The following is a 24,602-nucleotide window of genomic DNA, read 5'->3' as shown; positions in this document are numbered from 1 at the left end:
TACCAGGCATTAAGACATGATTTGTTTATTGTCATTTGTTAAACAGAGACAGAGACAGTGATTTGAAGGGAGGGGGGGGGGGGTCCAGAAAAATGATCTAAAATCTGCATTAGGTCATATCCGATGAATTGATAAAGTAAATATGTTTATTATTGATTGCTAGTTACATGTAACCTTTTATGCATCAGTTGAAGATACTTTATGAACATTTTCTGTCACTGGGTAAAATTCAACAAGCATTTTGTGTATCTGGAAGTGGTCAATATATAGCTGCAATAATGTAGCCCTATCCAATTTTTTTTAATTCTGACGTTTTCGGGATAGGGCTACAATTCCATAGGATCTCCGTAATGGTGCAAAATAATTTTATAAATAACCGATAATAAACTCTGTGTATTAGTCCCAAATGTTGTTTACACCAAAAGGAGTACCAACTTTGTGCTCGGGCATGTCTAATAAAGGTGTTTTTCATTAAATACAATGTACAGCATGCAAAATTCTTCGTCTGCTCCGCCATGCTTGTTATCGCGAGATCTCGTAAGTGGATCTAATGAAAAACCTAAGCATTGACAATCAGCGCGAAAATGTAGTTACTCGAGCCACTTCGACAAAGAAAGGAAAATCATATTGTTGCAGAAAGAATTTACACTCGGCTGTTCGGTTTTTAACTTGATATTAAATTCAAACCTTTTCAATACCGACGAAATAGCTTTCGCCTCCATACTTTTCCATTGATGTAAATACTACCTTATATGGCATATGCAAATGACTTGACAATCGGAAGTTTATACTTCAGTACATCAAACATGGCGCACAAATATGAATCGAGAAATTGGAATTTATCGAAATTGTTGAAAACGGTAGAATAGAGCCTCACAAACCTTAAGTTGCAGGTTGTAAATTTATATATTGACTAAGAAACATAGAATATCATTTTATTTACGTAAAGAAAGTCAGCAAATGTTTAGAATGAGCGCAAATGTTGCGGGAGTGAATCACTCCCGCATTTGCACCATTACGGAGATCCTAAGGAGTTGTAGCCCTCTCCTAAAAAAAAAAAAAAAAAAAAAAAAATCAGAGAGGGCTACATTATTGCAGCTAGTCAATATATATTTCAACATCAGAGTAAACATGCATTAAAGCAAGTCTGCCAATCTGATGTAGGCAGAAAATGGAATATGGCATGTTATTTCATGAATGCAAAGGGAAATGCTTTACAAGAGAGTCAAAAAATTTCTGGTTAATGCTAAATAACTATCTAGATGTCCCAGAGAAAAGGAGAGGGTGTTTTCTACCCCTCCACCCCAACCCCCTCGGGATCTGCCAATGTCAAGTTTGTAATGTGAGTGAATGAATTTAGATTCTTCATGATAGGCAATTTATTAAAATTTGTTTTACTGATAATTTTAACTTCATATATGTGTGTTAATTAATTGACTATTATCTCAAATCCTGTGTCAGAAATGACCTCTAAAAATCAACATTGTAAAATTTTATACAATGAATTACATAGGCATTTTTTTGCCTTTATTATATAGAATGTATACAAAGACATGAAATTCATTTCTGAATGTTCATATGTTCTAGTAATTTTTCATGAATTTTAATCATTTAATCATTGATTTGTTATATCTACTTCATATTTATTTCTATTTATGTAGTTCAACAATCTTCATTTAAGTAGTTGACCTTTTTGCACTTATTGAAAATTTTGAGATTTCAGTTCAACTTTTCACCATCAAACCTTGCTTTTCCCACTGAATTTATTTTTGTAACTTGAAATACACCTCTTAAAGTTTCTGGTTATACATAATCTATTTCTTTTGAGACATTTTATTGGGTTTTGTGAGATCTTATATTTTGTAAAATATATTGGTGTGAAATATGTGCAATTTTAACAATTAATAAATTCATTCATTGGATGAATATACACACAAAAACCCTCTTAGTTATTGCATATAGTGTATATCTAACATATAAAATATTGCTTTTCTCTATTTTTTAGTTATATGACATTTTAGAGCTGTTCAAACATAGCACTTTTTTCCAATATTTCGTGACCTTTTTGCACCGAAAATTATCTCAAAGTTGTTTTTCCATGTCGAACCCAAACTAAACATGATAGAAACTTTTTATTTGGCAAATTTCATATTGGGGTCAGTAGGAACCTGTGCACAAAGTTTCATGAAAATCTGAGAGATGGCATGTGCCGACCTCTGCCTGATATCATAATGGACACCCTCTTAATGTTACTTGTACACATGACATAAATACCTTATTTTTAGTGGTAATTAGCTTTGTACCAATTAGTTTGAGGTTTGGCTTAAATTTTGACAGATTGACTAGACTATAGGCCCATAATACTAACTTAAACTAAAGGATTTATGAGAGGATACAATCGTTTTAATGTGATTTGTTTCATTGCTGCAGAATTCCATTTCAAAATGGGCCGAAACTTTCCTGGTTTCTTGAATAAAGCTCAATATTTTAATGTTTAAATATGTGAATTTTGAGAATATGTAAAAATAAAACTTGTAAAAACATACATGTAGTGAAAATGTATATTTGAAACCAGGAAGGTATCAGGGAATTTCCTTGACAATTTTGGTGTCTCAGTTTGATCTCTTCTCTGACTGATGAGGCCCAGGGAGACAAACTGACATACATAGTCATCAGATTCATTTACCAGGAAACTTGGTAGGGATGTATAACATTGTGATTTTCATACAGACTCACTTCTCAATTATGATAGACAGTAGAAAACCACAAGATTTTATAACATAACTTGTATACATTGCAGAGTTGGTCAATTCTGTAGGCCAACAATAGCTATTTAAGATGACTCACTACACCCAGAGATAGTTTCTCAAATCAGTATGAATTGATTTAATTATAAAATATATGATGATATACAATAAGTATATATTCCAAAGAGGCAAAAAATATACAAATTTGGATAAAAACATGATTTTCAAAAAAAAATATTTCACATGAATAAAAGACTGGGGGATTTGAACTCAAGATCTGCTTTCACTAGCCCAATGCTTTAACCACTGAGCTACAATGATAAACAAACAAATAGATCGATACAAATAATTTCACAAAACATTTAAATTGTCATCTTGTGACGTGGTGTCATACAGAGTATAAGCTTTAGTGTAGTGAGCTACCTTAAACAACTTGAAAAGCTAATTTACTTAAAACACCTTATTAAAATGTAATTAAATTTATTTTTGCCAATGAAGTTCTCATAAAGATTAGCTCTACCATGCCACTTGGATTTTACACTATTTGCAGATTTACTTTTATTGTTATGATGAACTATGAATTTGTAAAAATGAAATTTGTACACAAAATTAACATTATCAAATTTCCTTTACAGGGGTAAAGTATCCGAAAAGACGATGTGTGTACCAAATTGATGCATCAACTCCTGCAAGGAAATTTGTTGGTTTTTGTGAAATAAAAGAGTTTATATTTTCTCAAGATTAATGGATGTTATGAGAAGACTTAAAACATGTATTGATTATACAGATTTAATAAACAGTTGTTATCATTGCATACCAGTCAGCATGGACAGGGTTAAAGGGACGGGTTCACGATTGTTGAATGAAATATTTTTCATTTTTGATGTTAACCATTAAAAACATAACTCATTTAATGTTGACATCCAAAATTTTGACCTTCTGAATGCAAGAATAAAAGAAATATTTTAGCCTTAGATATGTGTTATGTAAACAAAGACTTGAGTCTTTTAATGAATACAAACAAACCTATGAATTATTAATTTTGTAAGAATGCTTAAAATGTGAAAGATATAATAAACTTGTATCTATATCCATTTCTTTTGAAAATTTCATAAACTGTTAACAGCAACATACCACCAACTTTTTTACAAAAAAAAAAAAATAATAGACTCTCTAAAATGAGCTTCTTTAATAATGTATTAAACTTTAATTTCTAAGTAAAATCTTTTAAACACATAGACAGTAGATTTTGATCATTGAAAGTGAGAAACAAAATTTTGGAGAAAGTAATAAATCACTCCCCTTAAACTAAGGTTACACATCTTCAGTAGAAAATACATCAAGGAGAATACATTTGGCAGAAATGACTTCTTTAAATAATATTATATAACATAAACTATTTATTTTCATGCATATTTATCGGTATAAAAATCAAAGTAATTTATAGGTCCCCATCATATGGCAGGTGCCCTAGAGTAATCATTCTGTCTGCACGTCCATCCATCAATACTGTCTTTCTGCCTTCGTCGTTGCGGAGTTAAGGGACTTTAAACTTTTTAGGTCACCTCAATCATTCAGGAGACCTATTGCTATCTGTTTTTATCAGTCAGTTATAAACAATGGAACATTTGAAGCTTCTTTTGAACAGCTGAACCAGTTCTAACAAAATTTGGTATAAAGTATCTATGGGTTAAGGGGAACAAAAAATGTGAATTTCATTGACCCTACCTCCCTTGGGCAAGATTAAAATAAACTGTGAAATTTATAAACTCTGGGTTTAGGACCCAGAGTGGAGCTAAATTGGTCATATATTTAAAATATGTGTTATCACCGAAAACCTTTTTCACTTCTAGAGAGCAAGGAGGCAAACTGTTTGCATTATTATAATGAGTCATCTGCTATAGTTGTGAAATTTATGACTTTTGGGTTCAGGCTCCATTATGTTTACATGTCGGAGTAAGTAAGTATGGAGTTTTCTACTGCATATAGATTAGATGTTTTAAACCCTATGGCTAATTACTTAATTACTTGCAAACAATGTTGGTGTATTAATGATTTTTAATATTTAGATGTGTGTGTATACACCTTTATGTATAGGTGTGTATGTTTGTGTGTTATTTAGCTTGAAGATCAGCTCCAATCGTTTACTTGAAATATAACCATAAGAAGTGCAGTGACTCTTCCTTCCTTCTTGTCCAATGTAATTTTTGTCCTGTTTCAATTCTGTCTTTTGGTGTGCCCCCCCCCCCCCCTTATGTATGTAACATCTCCTTATGCCCTGTTGGGGCTCTGAATTAGAAATAAATCTATCGTATTCTATGGCATCTTAGAACTTGTAATAGTAAGAAACATAATTTTTAAAAATTTACTCAGAAGGTTTGCTTTAAATCCATAGAATACTGAAACAGAATATGCAAGATGTGGCTCACTATAAAGACATCATAAATACATCTATAAATAAGCTGTCTCGAATTCTTGGGGTACAAGACTGCCAGTCTAATGGACTTGGCACAGGCACCATCCCTGGGTACCCTCTGTGTTCATGACAACATTTTATAATATTGTTTTACTTTACTACCCATATAGTACACTTGTACAGTGCATTTTCAATCAGCATTATGATGAGCCAATTCAAGACTAATGTCAATTGTAGAAACTCTAACATGTGTATATGGTATACATGTGTATATTGTATCATGTAGTTATAATGTTCAATTGTTAAAATTGTATATGCTCCCACCCCCTGGAGGGCTCTTGATTGGTGAATATTAAAATAAAAATATTGAAATATTTATTATTTATTCTGCGTGATTGTGCAGTAACTCATTGTTGAACAGGTAAGTATAAAACTGTAGGTAAAATTTACAGGCTATTGAGATCTCTATAAAGAATGGTGTATGTACGAGTAGTGTGTCATTGTGATGCACTTTTCTCTATACACTTGTTACACATGTAGACTCCTGTAGTATTGAGATTCGGGTACCACATAATAACTGAAATGGGGGGGGGGGGTAGTAGTGCCCCCCTTGGCACTGCACCGAACCTCCCTATCACTATTTAAACGTTGTAAAATATTTGTACTAGCATCTTTAATGGTTTTTATCCATATATAAACATTATGTGTGTCCGTAATACATCAAGAAATTATATGCATATCATTAGGCGTTGGTGTAAATTTATTCTCAATAACCTTACGAGTGTTGTAAGTTGTAATGTATGTATAACGCAAATCGTTTTCTGTGTGTAATACGTACTGATACTGTGACACATGCACATAGAACTTTCCTTGAACTAATAATGCTCCTACCGGATGTACTTAATATGCGTGTTTTAGGGCATGCGCCATACGTAAATAGGTAAGAAAATATCAACATCCGGTGTATTTTTAGAAGCGGAAGCACGTGTATGTAAATTTTCAGTAAACGATGTCTTGGCGATTTCTACCTTCCCTGAGCCGAGTCTAGTAAGGCTACGTACATGGCGAAAAGTAGAGTTGGAAATTAAAAATTTTACTTATCCACCTCAAGAAGAAAATTCATATATGAAATTAAAAATAGAAGAATTATCAAACGGTGAAGTAATCTAGTTACATGCTCAGTGGGGGCGCTAGGTGCCAAACGAATGAAAGAATCATCTTGACTTACAACAAATTTTGATTTCCTTGTTACGAAATCTGATGTCTCAATATAGGCCATGCCATTGGCAAAATAATCTCTTCAGGATTAGCATCCCCCCCTCTTCAGTCAAGAGCTTGTAGTCTTTGTACAAAATATTGTATTCAGAGGGCTGGATAAAAACACATTTAGCTTAGCACATCAGATGATTTTTAAATTTTGATATAAATGAAAGCAAGTGGACAATAAACATTGTTGACTGTGGTGTAGGGGCAATAAGTAAAACAGTTCAGACAGGCACTGCCCCATCTGCCAGAACAAGTCATTATTGAATCTTGACGAAGATAACTGATGATTTTCTTTTATTGTATGGGGGTTTGTATAGAAATGGGAGCTAAAATCAAGTGTATTCCCTAAATTTGAAAACTTTAGAGATAAGAATGCATATTTGAATCAAATTCTCTTTGAAATATCATTTCAAAAGCCGAGAAAAATTTAAAAATCTAACGAAAAATTACGTTTAATAATGAAAACAATCAACCGGAAGTAGTATTTTTCTCAGAATTTGCTGTAAGGAAATATGATTTACCCAGAAAATGAGGAAAAAACTCTGAATCGGACTTACTGCAATTTAATCGTCAGAGGAAATTCAAGCTACTTACAAAAATCGAAGATTCAAATCAAAATATCCTCATAACAATTATTAGTTTAATCACCGAGTTGGGAGTATATCAATCTCTTTAATCACAACCAGTCGAAAATATTAAAAAATTCATTAAAAATTCATTTCTTGATCAATTTCTATATATTTTTTTCCCAACGAAGCGCTTATTTATATTCTCTCAATTTCAGATCAGTGCGCATGTGCAAAGGGAAAATCCCGTCTGAAAATAGAAATGCGCATACCTGATAGGGTCGTATCAATATACGGCCCGCTTCAATGTTGCGACGTCATAGGTAACCTAATTTGCATTAATTATTCATAGTTACAAGGAGCAAGGAAAGTTCTATGTGACATGTCGATTGGTCTTTTGTTTACAAAAACTGAACAAATTCGAGCTAGATTCGTTGTCAATATTTAGCGCATGCGCAATAGCCTAGTCCTAAAGTTGCGAATAGTGAGATTCGTATCATACGAGTTTGGGATTACCCCGAATGGCGAATCTACACCTTGCTTCCATTGCAACGGGAGTATATTTTCATTGCCCCTATATAAACTAGGATGTCTATTTTTAACAAATATTATCATCTCACTATGATTAAGACGAACGTGTTTTACACGTACACTTTATTACTTGTACATTATTTGTATGTATTTTCATGCTGCCCCTTGAGGGCCCTAGTTAGTTTGTACCAGTGCATTTCCGAATTTGAATAGTTCGAGTTTTGATTACTGAGGAAGTAGTCGTAATATACCACAGACGCTTGTGTTATAAACTTCACAAGCTATGCTATAGATTGATACCATAGCATGCGAGGTTTTTGAGATAAGTACTTGTGTATTATATATATATATCCAATAATAAAAGTCAAGAAACACAAAACTCGAATAACATTTCACTGTATCAAATACCGAATTCTTTATATATATATATATATAAATATACACACACATGAACCGTAAGTTTGTAATAGCCATGATTGTAGGGGATCTATACTAGGCCTATACCATCCCCAAATAAAATGTTGTGGGGTTTTTTTAAAAATTATTTAGGGGGTAGCATAGTACAAGTTACCGGTTCCTGCGATATCTATACCCAGCCTTAATGAACATCAAATGCATTTATGTGTGTGTACATATATGTAGATATACACAAACACACCGTGTATATGTCGCTGTTAGAATTTATTTTTTTTATTTACAAAAATGGAATTTAATGTGCATTTATGAATATCTACATGTGCATCTGAAGAATGCCAGATTATACCTTAAAAAATATGAGATTTTAAAAAATGATTTTACGAAATAAGTATCATTTAATTGAAATCAAAATTTCAAATCCATTTTAAACTCTTGTAAATGGCTACATATACTTATAACACACATGAATTTTTCACTTATGTGCTATACAGCTAATATTTTCAGGAGATGTATTGTACCGAACCTTATTATGGGAAAGGAATGATTTCTCATTCCCAATAAAATATGGTTTTCAGGATATTTTACAGATAATTGTGTAGTCATACTTTATGAGTTTATCATTTGTTCTTTTCATTCTAAATTAAATTTGATTACATTCTATTAAAAATATATGATATGGTAATATTTACTAAAATGATCCATTAAATGGACAGTCTATAGATTTTTTAAAGAACATTTCTTTCTATTTCACCTTTGAAATAATACAATGTATGTGTATTATGTAGACAATCTGAAACCAGTCAAAGGGGGATTGAAGAGGTGAAGAAGCAGTATTCAAACCTAAAACAAAGAGGTATGGCATGGGGGTGGAGGTTGTAATCGCATTAAGCCCATCTTTTTGGGTATGTTCAACTTTCCAACTAGTACTTCAACATGATAACAGTCATTGATTTTGTATCATATACAATAATGACATAGATCACGTTGATGTTTAATTTTTTTTCTCCATCTTTTTCGTCAATGCACAAAATGCAGTTCATAATGCCTATTATAGATGTTCCTGCTTTATCTTCCGTATTATGGAGTACATTGAGGAAAGGGGAGGGGGTGCAATCTGGTGTAATTTCAATTTGGGGAGATGGGGAGACATTTGTTAAAGAAAACAAAGTATGCTTATATTATAAGCATCGTATCTATATAAGAAAATTCCTCAAAATTGTTACTAGTATAGATGTTCATATAATATACATGTATGTATGCATGTCTCCACAGCTGTTGCCAAATATCAGATGTGCATCACTCTTTCATTTTTAGCTCACCTGGCCTGGATTTCTCGAAAAAATCTCAAATCTTAAACTCAGTTTCAACTTAAGATTGAGTTTTTGTCTTAGTTGAGATTTTGCTCAAATTGCATTTCTCAAAACGATCTTAGTAAAATCTCAGCTGAGTTAATCTTATTGCTCAGCTGAGTTTATTCCTCACGACACTAAGCGGCCCGTCTGTCAAAAAACGTGACATCCGCACAGCTGTATCTTTCGTAAACAAATCGTCTGCTTGTCTTCTGCCGCGTATAACGTCAAGATGGAGGACTTTCCTAAAGCACGGAAACCAAATTGGACCGAGAGAGAGCGTTTGGCCTTGGTGGAGGCGGTCCGATGCAGAGAGGACCGCCTTTTCGGTAAAATGAAGGGGGCAGGGGGAGTGAAGAACTCTCGTGTGAAGGAATCGGCGTGGGAGGAAGTCGCTCAATTCGTCAATGCGTAAGTACTGTGTTATATTTTTTTCCTATCAACAAAATCTGTGTACCTTTTATTGAAAAGAAGTTCATCCCCGGAACATTGCACAAACGCATTATGTTTTAAATAAATAATTAATTTAATCGGATGAAATTAATCTTAATCAAAATCTAAAATTTCTTAACTATTTTTGACATCCATATATTTATTATCAAAGTCGAGTGTTTGTTGATACATGCTATTGGGGCGAATTGTATTGGCACCGATCTGCTCATTTTGATTACCGGAAGCGAGACCATCGTATAATACGAGTTTGGGATTACTCCGAATGGCGAATCTACACCTTGCTTCGATTGCAACGGGAGTATATTTTCATTGCCCCTATATAAACTCGATATCTATTTTTAACAAATATTATCATCTCACTATGATTAAGACGAACGTGTTTTACGCATACACTTTATTACTTGTACATTATTTGTATGTATTTTCATGCTGCCCCTTGAGGGCCCTTGGTTGGAAATAAATATAGTTAGTTTGTACCAGTGCAATTCCGAATTTGAATAGTTCGAGTTTTGATTACTGAGGAAGTAGTCGTAATATACCACAGACGCTTGTGTTATAAACTTCACAAGCTATGCTATAGATTGATACCATAGCATGCGAGGTTTTTGAGATAAGTACTTGTGTATTATATATAGATTACACACATGAACCGTTAATTTTGTAATAGTCATGATTGTAGGGGATCTATACTAGGCCTATCCCATCCCCAAATAAAATGTTGTGGGGTTTTTTTTTTAATTATTTAGGGGGTAGCATAGTATAAGTTACCGGTTCCTGCGATATCTATACCCAGCCTTAATGAACATCAAATGCATTTATGTGTGTGTACATATATGCAGATATACACAAACACGCCGTGTATATGTCGCTCTTAGAATTTTTTTTTTATTTACAGAAATGGAATTTAATGTGCATTTATGAATATCTACATGTGCATCTGAAGAATGTCAGATTATACCTTAAAAAATATCAGATTTTAAAAAATGATTTTACGAAATAACTATCATTTAATTGAAATCAAAATTTCAAATCCATTTTAAACTCTTGTAAATGGCTACATATACTTATAACACACCTGAATTATTCACTTATGTGCTATACAGCTAATATTTTCTGGAGATGTATTGTACCGAACCTTATTATGGTAAAGGAATGATTTATCATTCCCAATAAAATATGGTTTTCAGGATATTTTACAGATAATTGTGTAGTCATACTTTATGAGTTTATCATTTGTTCTTTTCATTCTAAATTAAATTTGATTACATTCTATTAAAAATATATGATATGGTAATATTTACTAAAATGATCCATTAAATGGACAGTCTATAGATTTTTTAAAGAGCGTTTCTTTCTATTTCACCTTTGAAATAATACAATGTATACATGTGTATTATGTAGACAATCTGAAACTAGTCAGAGGGGGATTGAAGAGGTGAAGAAGCAGTATTCAAACCTAAAACAAAGAGGTATGGCATGGGGGTGGGGGTTGTAATCGCATTAAGCCCATCTTTTTGGGTATGTTCAACTTTCCAACTAGTACTTCAACATGATAACAGTCATTGATTTTGTATCATATACAATAATGACATAGATCACGTTGATGTTTAATTTTTTTCTCCATCTTTTTCGTCAATGCACAAAATGCAGTTCATAATGCCTATTATAGATGTTCCTGCTTTATCTTCCGTATTATGGAGTACATTGAGGAAAGGGGAGGGGGTGCAATCTGGTGTAATTTCAATTTGGGGAGATGGGGAGACATTTGTTAAAGAAAACAAAGTATGCTTATATTATAATCATCGTATATATAAAAGAAAATTCCTCAAAATTGTTACTAGTATAGATGTTCATATGATATACATGTATGTATGCATGTCTCCACAGTTGTTGCTAAATATCAGATGTGCATCACTCTTTCATTTTTAGCTCACCTCATTGGCAAATGTCCGGTAATTTTTGTTTTGGTCCGATCAATATCAGTTGTTGGCCGGACCAAGTGTCCGATAATCTCTTTTCCAATGAAATACATGATTAGATAAATTTTCAATTTTTAGCAGCATATATTATGTTCCAAAATTTATTCTGTTCTTTAGTCATTGCAAACAGAAAATGTGTTTACGTTTAACTCAAATATTTATCAAACTTGCAATCATCTTCAATTCCCCCGAGAGGGTGATAATACAATTGAGCAATATAACCCGTGAAACTACAGACGTCTTTGAAGCGTTTGAATTAGGTAATAAATAACACTTATTTTAGCAAATTGTGTTTCAGGGTATACCCAAGAAATACAGACAAACAATTAAATTATATCAGTTAGTAAGGCCAAGTATTAAAAAAAATTATTTGATGTACATTACCCCAATGTATAATATTCATTCATGCCAAATAATTGTTAAGGACTTTGTGGGGGAAAATCTTGACATCTGATGCCAAAATAAAAGTTATTTTTCATATTTGACAATTAATGAATTTTTCATGTCCACGATGTATTGAATGATTCTCATTTATTAAGCCAAACTTTTAATTTTCAAATTTAACAATTATTCATGTTCATGATGTATTGAATGATTCTCATTTAGCAAACCAAACTTTTTCTCTTGATATAAAATGTCCAACCTTGAAAGTTGTATGTTGGAGTACATGTGCATCAAACAAATACTTTTAATTTTGGCCCAATTTATTTGCAACTCTTAACTGACATAATTCTTGTAATTTTCTTTTCAAATCTTGTGTCTTTTCTAAAGTTTTCTACATGTCACCAAAAAAAAAATATGCATTGAAGAACAGTCCACATTTCACTTTAAATACAACATATGTACAATGTACCTTTAACCATACATTATTAAACAAACTTGAAACTTGTACCATTATAAAAACAGTATTATAAAGAGACAGTAGTTCAACAGAAAATGCATAATGACGTTGTCGAGATAGAACGAAGTTTATTTACACTAACACTATTTTTCATTGCAGTGATACTTTACTCTGTGCCAAATGAGGTGCCACAGCAACATACTTACTCATCTGAGATTGCCTCCACATGTATGTGAATATGAAATAATTCATAAAGGTTTCACTGTTACATGTACATGTATTTAATTTAGCTCACCTATTAGTTCACTGGAAGGGCCATGCCCCTTACAAAGGGGAGATAATTACATAAATGCAAAAATGGGGTGGAGTCATTAAAAATCATCTCAAGAACCACTGGGTTGGAAAAATTAAAATTTACATGACTCTTGCCTTACATAGTGCAGATTCAATTTTGTTAAAATCATGGTCCATGGTTGTAGGTCGCCCCGACCTACAATAGGGGATCAAAGTTTTACATGCGAATATATAGCGACATTCTTTAGAAATCTTTTTCTCTTGAACCACTGGGCTAGAAAAGTTATACATATACAAAAGACATTAACTGATATCATTCGATGTAGAATTGTGTTTCGCAACCATTCTGCTGCAGAACCTGATATTAATTAAAAACTTGTACTTCTATTTCATGATTTATGTACTACAATTTGTAAATGTATCATTGTAGCCAGTTCCAGTGCAACAGTGAACTGTCAGGTCATTGACTTGGGTCCAACACCATCCACATCAAAGAGACGGAAGACGATGGAGGAAGAAGAGATTTTAACCCTTCGGGCAGAAAGGGAGGCTTACCAAACAAAGACAGCATATTATAAAATGAAAATGAAAATTTTGCAATCTAAAATGGACAAGGCATGTTCAGAGCAGTAGGCATTTTGTTTTTACTCTGTTTCTCCCTCTTCTTTTTCTCCCCAATACTTTTTTGTATGGGAGTGTTCTCAGAAAGTGCTCAAGCACACGAAGTAGTTAAAATGTATTACACGTCTTTTGTAAATCTTCTGAAGAACAACTATTACCATTTTCAATCAAAAGTGACATAAATCATCCTACATTGAAGGCAAAAATAGGTTAGGATCATTTGAAAATCTTCTCAAGAACCACTGGCCCAGAAAAGTTGAAATTTTTATGAATGCTTCCTAACATAGTGTAGATTCGAGTTCGTTCAGATCATGGTATTTTGGGTAGTGTAGGACCAAAATAGTGTATCAAAGTTTTTCAATGGTGATGTATAGGATTACTCTTATAAAAATCTTCTCAAGAACAACAGGGCCACTAATCGTATTGATATGTGACAAGACCTGTCTTTTGGTACCAAAGCTTGTGAGTGATGTGGCCTTTGGGCATCTTGTTCAATGAAATATCTTTTGAAAGTTATATCTTGGGATATATATTAACAGTTTCAATTGATTTACATGGTCAAAATGATCAATCTGTATGCACATGTGCTTTGCTATGATTGGCAGATATTTAGATAATCGATAAATTCCCTTATGAAACAAAAATGGAATGATATAGACATCATATGTTCATACTATAAAAACTGTATATGTAAAATGATTTGTTGTGCTGAAGCACAATGGCACCACTTCTTTAGTGGTGATGGGAGATTGGGGAACATCCATAACGATCTCCGTTACAATTAGAACTAGTTATTTTTTGTTTCTGTTGTGATTCACAGGGTTGGTATATATTCTGTGTACATGTATGTGTAGAACAGTAAAATAATATTCGAGAGTAAGAGTTTACAAGTACATTACGAATACTATTTAGGATTTCTTCATCTTCCATACTTTTTCCGTCTCTTTGATGTAGGTGTTGGCATTGCTAGATCATTTTCCTATTAACATATATATGGGTTTCAGTAAGACTATATGTGTGTAAAACTTTGCCTATTTATGTATAGGCAGAATGTTATTGTATATTAAATGTTTTTGATCTACAGTATCAAAATGTTGTTATGTGGAAAAATCTATGGTGCTATTATTTTTACAAAATTTGTAATAGACAAGACAATCCAGACAAGGTATGTAGTATGGTTGGGAAGATATACTTGATTTGTACGCATTAATGTAAAATATTATGTATATCATGTTTTGATGCATTCCAACATTTCATTTTGTGATGCATTAATAAGTATTTATATTCAATGAATATTTCAAAGGGGCATGGATGCAATTTGAGCTGAGAATTCTCAAATTTTACTTTTCTCATTGCTTAACTAAGGTACAGTGTAATTTTAATGGTCAACCAAAATTTGAGTGTCAGTTGTTGAACAGCACTCACAATCATTTGTTATGTAAACAAGACCAGAGCCATGTTTTCGTATACTTATAGATTGCTAAATAGATTTATTTATTTTATCTTGTTTAATGTATCTCAAGATAATTTTTCACTCATAGAAAATATGTTGAAAACAAAATGAGATGTGACAAATTCTAGAAACTGTTTAATTGTGTTCAGAATTAACTTGTAATATGAAAAATCTGCTTTAACCAAATCTTTTACAAGTATATTTAATCTATATGAACAAAAACATGACACAAGCCTTGTTTACATAACAAGGACTTGTGACCTCTGTATCTTCCATGTACCTCGACAACTGACATTCGAATTTTTGCTGACCATTAGAAATACCTTCAATGTTAAACAATGTAAACATTGAAACTGGAAAAATAAAAGTTTGAAAATTTTCAACCAAAACCGTGTCCATGCCCTTTTAATAGTCATCATTTAAGAAGAAAAAATGATTCTATCTTTTTTTCTGTATACCGTCCAAACCTTTAGTATTAGTAATAGATAACCTGTTTTATTTCAAGAAAAAAATGCCTGACAAATATAATCCCTAACATGTTTGCCATCTCTTTGATCCCCAACATCAAAACTAACATCCTCCTGGTTTACAAATAATTCGTCTACATCTAAGATATCATTTCTTTCAATACCAATGTTGTGCAAGACTGCACAGGCCAAAGTGATACTACATGCCTTGTCTGGAGTTGTGCGTAGGCCAGTGGACAAACATGAAAATCGTTTCTTAAGAATTCCAAAAGTCTGTTCAATGAGAACTCTTGTTTTAGCATGGCAGTTGTTGAATTTGACTTCTGCTGGAGTGGAGGGAACAGGATATGGCGTCATAAGATAGGGCTTGCAGGGGTATCCTGAGTCACCAAGAAGGAAACCTTTGTATTGTCCTGTTGATATAGAAAAAAATATAGTACCATCAGTCTAATGTATTGGTACTATCTCAAAGCCTAGAAAATTCTTAATGATATATACCATTGTCAAAGGCAACAGAGATACGGCTGTCTCTAAATATCCTACTGTCATGTACGCTTCCTGGCCATTTCGCCACACAGTTTAGGATCCTATACTTAGCATCACATATCATCTGAAATTGTTATTTTAAAAGGAATTTAAATTATCATTGCAAATCCAGATTTAACTGTCAGTTTATTGGACAATAATTTATGTCATATTTGTTTGGTAATGGTCTTCTATGCTATTACATTCAAATTAGATGTATGAGCTTGCATGCAAAATGTTTGAACCATCATATAGGTTAAATCCTGAGATGTATATAGGAAGTTTTTGAATACCTGGTTACATGTATTTGTATAATTAATCAAAAGTTTTAATTCATCATCTTTGCTAGCCAAGTGTCCGATTTACTTACTCTCATGAGAGTAAGAGAATCGGACATTTGGTAAGCGAAGATGGTATTTTATGGACATTACTCTAGTGTTTCAGTGTGTTCCTGTATTAGCAATATGGTGATAAAATTGTTGTGTTAAATACCACCAGGTATTATTTGTTATGTTTCGCTCATGTGAACTGCTGGCTAGTGTGAGCTTTTCAGTCTATCTATGTTGTCTTCATCATTGTTGTCATCTTTGACATTCCATATTTTGATTGATTGTTTGTTGTTTTTGAAATAGTTAGCCATTATACAGTAGTATTTATTAAGCATAAAACTTCAAGTTATGAAAACATGTTATATTGTGTAAATTAAGACTTGTTTAACTAGTTGCCCATCTTCACAGATGAGCAATGTGGCCCATAGGCCCTGTTGTGGCATAAATGAAATTATTAATACATTATCAAAAATCATACCATACTGTGTTGTGTTGTGAAATCGAATATGATCCATGAATATGCTAATGTTAAAAGCACAGAATACCTGCACATTAAGAGAATGATATCCTTTCCTATTCACATAGTCTGGTTCATTCTGTGATGGTGCTTGTAGTTTGATGAAGGTCCCATCAACACATCCCAGAACATTTGGGAAACCTAGATATATAATATTTAACTTGTGATCACTTGTTAATTGATCAGACTATAGTAGAAATATACATGAAATGTTGTATTACTTCACGTGTGGAAACGAATTATAACTAGTAATTTTAAAAGATTTCAAAATTTAAACTATATTGAAGTACAATTCTTGGGTATTGAATTTATGATTTATATATAATCTGGCTCATTGATGGAAGGTGCTTTTATTTTGATGTAGGTGCCATCAACGCAGCCCAATACATTAGGAAACCCTATGACAAATTGATAGAGATTAAAAATTGTGTACAAATAATGACGGCATTATGCGTTACCAATCTTTAAGACTTTCATATATATGTTTCTAACCACATTCCCCTTGAAAATTTTAAGTCTAGATCCACCCACACATTGGAATAAACGAATACTTCCGCAAATATCTGCTTTATTTATGTGTCAGAAATGTTGTATTACTTCACGTGTGGAAACGAGTTATATCTAGTAATTTTAAAAGATTTCAAAATTTAAACTATATTAAAGTACAATTCTTGGGTATTGAAATTATGATTTATATAATCTGTCTCATTGATGGAAGGTGCTTTTATTTTGATGTAGGTGCCATCAACGCAGCCTAATACATTAGGAAACCCTATGTCAAACTGATAAAGATTAAATTGTGTACAAATAATGACGGCATTATGCATTACCAACCACACTCCCCTTGAAAATTTAAGTCTAGATCCACCCATATATTGGAATAAACGAATACTTCCGCAAATATCTGCTTTATTTGTGTGTCAGAATCAAATCAAACTTTTTTTTATATAATCCATTGTACCATGATAATATATCACAAGTGAAGCAATGTTTTCATTCCTAATACGTATGTATGTACGTTTGTTGTTCAATACGAAAGATTTGCGGTACGATATAACCTGAGTTGCAGAATTATTTCCCTTGACTTGTCGATGTTGGAAGTTCAAATTACCTGCAATGCCAAAAAATTCTTGTTTCACTTGTACCATTCTTGGACCTGTCGGCATGTTGATAAATTGCCTTGCCACCCAGCACAAACCAAGCCACACGTCTCTTACTGCTCTGCATATGGAAGGTGGGGAAATAGAGGAAAAGGTGTCCGAAATCAGCGAGTAAAACCCACCAGTCGCTAAAAACCTCAGTGTTACGAGGACTTGAAGAAGGGGTGGTAGAGCGCAACTCCTCAGAGTTTCGCGTGTAAGAGAAGGGGCGAGCAAACCAGTGATATAAAGAACTGTATCAGGCCTAAATCGGTACCTCTTAAACACCTCTACTTCACACAAATTTTCTAATGGATTTTCGCGATCCACGAGTCTGTTATACGCTATACGCTAACGATGCCGGCGGCGACGACGTTGTGATCTGTTGTTGATCGCCATATTTGAGAGGTAAGATAAGATTTGAGACTACTAAGAAGGTATCTCAAGATTTAATCTCAGCTGAGTTATAAACCGATCTTAGATTTTTTTGAGAAATCCAAATATTTGAGTTTTCTCAGATTTGAGATTTTTCTCAGAAATTTGAGTAAAATCTCAGACTTAAGTCTGAGTTTGGACTTAAGATTTTTTCGAGAAATCCAGGCCTGAGCTGAAAGCTCTAGTGAGCTTTTCTGATCGCTTTTTGTCTGTCTGTCCGTCTGTCTGTTAAACTTTTCACATTTTCGACTTCTTCTCCAGAACCACTGGGCCAATTTCAACCAAACATGGCCAAAAGCATCATTGGGTGAAGGGCTTTCAAGTTTGTTCAAATGAAGGGCCATGTTCCTTTAAAAGGGGAGATAATCACAAAAATGCGAAAATAAGGTGGGGTCATTTAAATATTTTCTTCTCAAGAACCACTGGGCCAGAAGAGCTGAAATTTACCTGAAAGCTTCCTGACATATTGTAGATTCAAGTTTGTTCAAATCATGGCCCCCGGTGGTAGGATGGGGCCACAAGGGGGGATCAAAGTTTTACATACAAATATATAGGGAAAAACTTTTAAAATCTTCTTCTCAAGAACCACTATTTAAAGCCAGAAAAGCTGAGATTTACATGAAAGCTTCCTGACATAATGCAGATTCAAGTTTGTTCAAATCATGGGCCCCGGGGGTTGGATGGGGCCACAAGGGGGGATCACAGTTTTGCATACAAATATATAGGGAAAATCTTTAAATATTAGCCAAGTGACTCAGGTGAGCAATGTGGCCCTTGGGCCTCTTGTTTATATTATACTGATGTGAAAAATAAATTTCAGCAAAGGAGAAAGCGGATGCCATCAGGAGACCAGCAACTGGTGGAGGACCAAAGCCTCCCTCGCCCACTCCAGTGGAGGCAGAAATTATTGATGGAATGGGGGACAGGCCTACATTGTGTGGTCTGTCTGGAGGACATGACACAGAGGAAGGTATATAGTGTACATGAATGTTCGAAATGTAACCTATATGCAGGGCTCGAAATTAACATATGCCCGTCAGTCTATGACTGATTAAAAGTCTGACAGACTGACTGACATTTGTTTTAGTCAGTCCAATGGAACCAGTTAATTTTCTAAAGCATCAGTTCGAAAAATATACTTATGAATTTTTTTTTACACATATGGCACGCTTCGATCTGTAGATATCAGACGAATCTGATTTTATAAATCAGTGATTCCGAAGGTCCGTCGGACATTGGCAAATGTCCAGTAATTTTTGTTTTGGTCCGATCAATATCAGTTGTTGGCCGGACCAAGTGTCCGATAATTTCTTTTCCAATGAAATACACGATTAGATAAATTTTCAATTTTTAGCAGCATATATTATGTTCCAAAATTTATTCTGCTCTTTAGTCATTGCAATCATCTTCAATTCCCCCGAGAGGGTGATAATACAATTGAGCAATATAACCCGTGAAACTACAGACGTCTTTGAAGCGTTTGAATTAGGTAATAAATAACACTTATTTTAGCAAATTGTGTTTCAGGGTATACCCAAGAAATACAGACAAACAATAAAATTATATCAGTTAGTAAGGCCAAGTATTAAAAAAAATTACTTGATGTACATTACCCCAATGTATAATATTCATTCATGCCAAATAATTGTTAAGGACTTGTGGGGGAAAATCTTGACATCTGATGCCAAAATAAAAGTTAATTTTCATATTTGACAATTAATGAAATATTCATGTCCATGATGTATTGAATGATTCTCATTTATTAAGCCAAACTTTTAATTTTCAAATTTAACAATTATTCATGTCCATGATGTATTGAATGATTCTCATTTAGCAAACCAAACTTTTTCTCTTGATATAAAATGTCCAACCTTGAAAGTTGTATGTTGGAGTACATGTGCATCAAACAAATACTTTTAATTTTGGCCCAATTTATTTGCAACTCTTAACTGACATAATTCTTGTAATTTTCTTTTCAAATCTTGTGTCTTTTCTAAAGTTTTCTACATGTCACCAAAAAAAAAAATATGCATTGAAGAACAGTCCACATTTCACTTTACAACATATGTACAATGTACCTTTAACCATACATTATTAAACAAAATTGAAACTTGTACCATTATAAAAACAGTATTATAAAGAGACAGTAGTTCAACAGAAAATGCATAATGACGTTGTCGAGATAGAACAAAGTTTATTTACACTGACACTATTTTTCATTGCAGTAATACTTTACTCTGTGCCAAATGAGGTGCCACAGCAACATACTTCCTCATCTGAGATTGCCTCCACATGTATGTGAATATGAAATAATTCATAAAGGTTTCACTGTTACATGTACATGTATTTAATTTTAGCTCACCTATTAGTTCACTGGAAGGGCCATGCCCCTTACAAAGGGGAGATAATTACATAAATGCAAAAATGGGGTGGAGTCATTAAAAATCATCTCAAGAACCACTGGGTTGGAAAAATTAAAATTTACATGACTCTTGCCTTACATAGTGCAGATTCAATTTTGTTAAAATCATGGTCCATGGTTGTAGGTCGCCCCGACCTACAATAGGGGATCAAAGTTTTACATGCGAATATATAGCGACATTCTTTAGAAATTTTTGTCTCTTGAACCACTGGGCTAGAAAAGTTATACATATACAAAAGACATTAACTGAAATCATTCGATGTAGAATTGTGTTTCGCAACCATTCTGCTGCAGAACCTGATATTAATTAAAAACTTGTACTTCTATTTCATGATTTATGTACTACAATTTGTAAATGTATCATTGTAGCCAGTTCCAGTGCAACAGTGAACTGTCAGGTCATTGACTTGGGTCCAACACCATCCACATCAAAGAGACGGAAGACGATGGAGGATGAAGAGATTTTAACCCTTCGGGCAGAAAGGGAGGCTTACCAAACAAAGACAGCATATTATAAAATGAAAATGAAAATTTTGCAATCTAAAATGGAGAAGGCATGTTCAGAGCAGTAGGCATTTTGTTTTTACTCTGTTCCTCCCTCTTCTTTTTCTCCCCAATACTCTTTTGTCTGGGATTATTCTCAGAAAGTGCTCAAGCACACGAAGTAGTTAAAATGTATTACATGTCTTTTGTAAATCTTCTTCTGAAGAACCACTATTCCCATTTTCAATCAAAAGTGGCATAAATCATCCTACATTGAAGGGGATTGAATTTCATTCAAATGAAGGGCCCTGCTCTCTCAAGAGAAGGCAAAACAAGTTAGGATCATTTGAAAATCTTCTCAAGAACCACTGGCCCAGAAAAGTTGAAATTTTTATGAATGCTTCCTAACATAGTGTAGATTCGAGTTCGTTCAGATCATGGTATTTTTGGGTAGTGTAGGACCAAAATAGTGTATCAAAGTTTTTCAATGGTGATGTATAGGATTACTCTTATAAAAATCTTCTCAAGAACAACAGGGCCACTAATCATATTGATATGTGACAGACCTGTCTTTTGGTACCAAAGCTTGTGAGTGATGTGGCCTATGGGCATCTTGTTCAATGAAATATCTTTTGAAAGTTATATCTTGGGATATATATTAACAGTTTCAATTGATTTACATGGTCAAAATGATCAATCTGTATGCACATGTGCTTTGCTTTGATTGGCAGATACTTAGATAATCGATAAATTCCCTTATGAAACAAAAATGGAATGATATAGACATCATATGTTCATACTATAAAAACTGTATATGTAAAATGATTTGTTGTGCTGAAGCACAGTGGCACCACTTCTTTAGTGGTGATGGGAGATTGGGGAACATCCATAACGATCTCCGTTACAATTAAAACTAGTTATTTTTTGTTTCTGTTGTGATTCACAGGGTTGGTATATATTCTGTTTACATGTATGTGTAGAACAGTAAAATAATATTCGAGAGTAAGAATTTACAAGTACATTACAAATACTATTTAGGATTTCTTCATCTTCCATACTTTTTCCGTCTCTTTGATGTAGGTGTGGGCATTGCTAGATCATTTTCCTATTAACATATATATGGGTTTCAGTAGGACTATATGTGTGTAAAACTTTGCTTATTTATGTATAGGCAGAATGTTATTGTATATTAAATGTTTTTTGATCTACAGTATCAAAATGTTGTTATCTGGAAAAATCTATGGTGCTATTATTTTTACAAAATTTGTAATAGACAAGACAATCCAGACAAGGCATGTAGTATGGTTGGGAAGATATACTTGATTTGTACGCATTAATGTAAAATATTATGTATATCATGTTTTGATGCATTCCAACATATGTTGAAAACAAAATGAGATGTGACAAACTCTAGAAACTGTTTAATTGTGTTCAGAATTAACTTGTAATATGAAAAATCTGTTTTAACCAAATCTTTTACAAGTATATTTAATCTATATGAACAAAAACATGACACAAGCCTTGTTTACATAACAAGGACTTGTGATCTCTGTATCTCCCATTTACCTCGACAACTGACATTCGAATTTTTGCTGACCATTAGAAATACCTTCAATGTTAAACAATGTAAACATTGAAACTGGAAAAATAAAAGTTTGAAAATTTTCAACCAAAATCATGTCCATGCCCTTTTAATAGTCATCATTTAAGAAGAAAAAATGATTCTATCTTTTTTTCTGTATACCGTCCAAACCTTTAGTATTAGTAACAGATAACCTGTTTTATTTCAAGAAAAAAATGCCTGACAAATATAATCTCTAACATGTTTGCCATCTCTTTGATCCCCAACATCAAAACTAACATCCTCCTGGTTTACAAATAATTCGTTTACATCTAAGATATCATTTCTTTCAATACCAATGTTGTGTAAGACTGCACGGGCCAAAGTGATACTACATGCCTTGTCTGGAGTTGTGCGTAGGCCAGTGGACAAACATGAAAATCGTTTCTTAAGAATTCCGAAAGTCTGTTCAATGAGAACTCTTGTTTTAGCATGGCAGTTGTTGAATTTGACTTCTGCTGGAGTAGAGGGAACAGGATATGGCGTCATAAGGTAGGGCTTGCAGGGGTATCCTGAGTCACCAAGAAGGAAACCTTTGTATTGTCCTGTTGATATAGAAAAAATATAGTACAATCAGTCTAATGTATTGGTACTATCTCAAAGCCTAGAAAATTCTTAATTAATGATATATACCATTGTCAAAGACAACAGAGATACGGCTGTCTCTAAATATCCTACTGTCATGCACGCTTCCTGGCCATTTCGCCACACAGTTTAGGATCCTATACTTAACATCACATATCATCTGAAATTGTTATTTTAAAAGGAATTCAAATTATCATTGCAAATCCAGATTTAACTGTCAGTTTATTGGACAATAATTTATGTCATATTTGTTTGGTAATGGTCTTCTATGCTATTACATTCAAATTAGATGTATGAGCTTGCAAGCAAAATGTTTGAACCATCATATAGGTTAAATACTGAGATGTATATAGGAAGTTTTTGAATACCTGGTTACATGTATTTGTATAATTAATCAAAAGTTGTAATTCATCATCTTTGCTAGCCAAGTGTCCGGTTTACTTACTCTCATGAGAGTAAGAGAATCGGACATTTGGCTAGCAAAGATGGTATTTTATGGACATTACTCTAGTGTTTCAGTGTGTTCCTGTATTAGCAATATGGTGATAAAATTGTTGTGTTAAATACCACCAGGTATTATTTGTTATGTTTCGCTCATGTGAACTGCTGGCTGGTTGTGAGTTTTTCATTCTATCTATGTTGTCTTCATCATTGCTGTCATCTTTGACATTCCATATTTTAATTGATTGATTGTTTGTTGTTTTTGAAATAGTTAGCCATTGTACAGTAGTATTTATTAAGCAGAAAACTTCAAGTTATGAAAACATGTTATATTGTGTAAATTAAGACTTGTTTAACTAGTTGCCCATCTTCACAGATGAGCAATGTGGCCCATAGGCCCTGTTGTGGCATAAATGAAATTATTAATACATTATCAAAAATCATACCATACTGTGTTGTGTTGTGAAATCGAATATGATTCATGAATATGCTAATGTTAAAAGCACAGAATACCTGCACATTAAGAAAATGATATCCTTTCCTATTCACATAGTCTGGTTCATTCTGTGATGGTGCTTGCAGCTTGATGAAGGTCCCATCAACACATCCCAGAACATTTGGGAAACCTAGATATATAATATTTAACTTGTGATCACTTGTTAATTGATCAGACTATAGTAGAAATATACATGAAATGTTGTATTA

General features: G+C 33.3%; 3 protein-coding genes across 4 annotated transcripts in view; 1 reads left to right on the top strand and 2 right to left on the bottom strand.

Annotated features, from left to right (window-relative positions):
* LOC125653998 (serine/threonine-protein phosphatase 6 regulatory ankyrin repeat subunit B-like) overlaps positions 1-24,602 on the bottom strand; it is a 1,068,599-nt gene that overhangs the window by 60,822 nt on the left and 983,175 nt on the right. The window lies entirely within an intron of this gene.
* LOC125682522 (myb/SANT-like DNA-binding domain-containing protein 4) lies at positions 7,480-24,343 on the top strand. Of its 2 annotated transcripts, XM_056142843.1 has the most exons (6): positions 7,480-8,796; positions 9,258-9,703; positions 11,147-11,214; positions 19,166-19,315; positions 20,571-20,639; positions 21,137-24,343. In XM_056142843.1, the coding sequence occupies exons 2-6, from the start codon at positions 9,525-9,527 to the stop codon at positions 21,337-21,339; spliced, it is 669 nt and encodes a 222-aa protein (XP_055998818.1). In that variant the 5' UTR covers positions 7,480-8,796; positions 9,258-9,524; the 3' UTR covers positions 21,340-24,343. The 2 variants fall into 2 exon arrangements, 1 of the variants encoding a protein (XP_055998818.1); XR_008796415.1 differs by lacking the exons at positions 19,166-19,315; positions 20,571-20,639; positions 21,137-24,343 and adding exons at positions 12,725-12,793; positions 13,290-16,731 and having other exon boundaries at positions 9,258-11,214.
* LOC130048816 (putative nuclease HARBI1) lies at positions 23,037-23,616 on the bottom strand. The gene is made up of 2 exons (XM_056145889.1): positions 23,505-23,616; positions 23,037-23,416 (listed from the first exon to the last, which is right to left on the bottom strand). The coding sequence occupies exons 1-2, from the start codon at positions 23,614-23,616 to the stop codon at positions 23,037-23,039; spliced, it is 492 nt and encodes a 163-aa protein (XP_056001864.1).

The sequence above is a fragment of the Ostrea edulis genome, chromosome 7 (genome assembly GCF_947568905.1).
Source record: "Ostrea edulis chromosome 7, xbOstEdul1.1, whole genome shotgun sequence".
NCBI lineage: Eukaryota > Metazoa > Mollusca > Bivalvia > Ostreida > Ostreidae > Ostrea > Ostrea edulis.
Note: the sequence above shows the minus strand (reverse complement) of the source record. Positions and strands in the feature narration are given on the sequence as shown.

What these genes read in the sequence shown, in the direction of transcription:
- LOC125682522 (XM_056142843.1), top strand. Translation starts at nt 9,525, where the DNA reads ATGGAGGACTTTCCTAAAGCACGGAAACCAAATTGGACCGAGAGAGAG. An exon ending in GTCGCTCAATTCGTCAATGC is followed by an intron (nt 9,704 to 11,146) that starts GTAAGTACTGTG and finishes TGTATTATGTAG; the next exon opens with ACAATCTGAAACTAGTCAGA. An exon ending in ATCTGAGATTGCCTCCACAT is followed by an intron (nt 20,640 to 21,136) that starts GTATGTGAATAT and finishes GTATCATTGTAG; the next exon opens with CCAGTTCCAGTGCAACAGTG.
- LOC130048816 (XM_056145889.1), bottom strand. Translation starts at nt 23,616, where the DNA reads ATGATATGTGATGTTAAGTATAGGATCCTAAACTGTGTGGCGAAATGG. An exon ending in CTCTGTTGTCTTTGACAATG is followed by an intron (nt 23,417 to 23,504) that starts GTATATATCATT and finishes CTATATCAACAG; the next exon opens with GACAATACAAAGGTTTCCTT.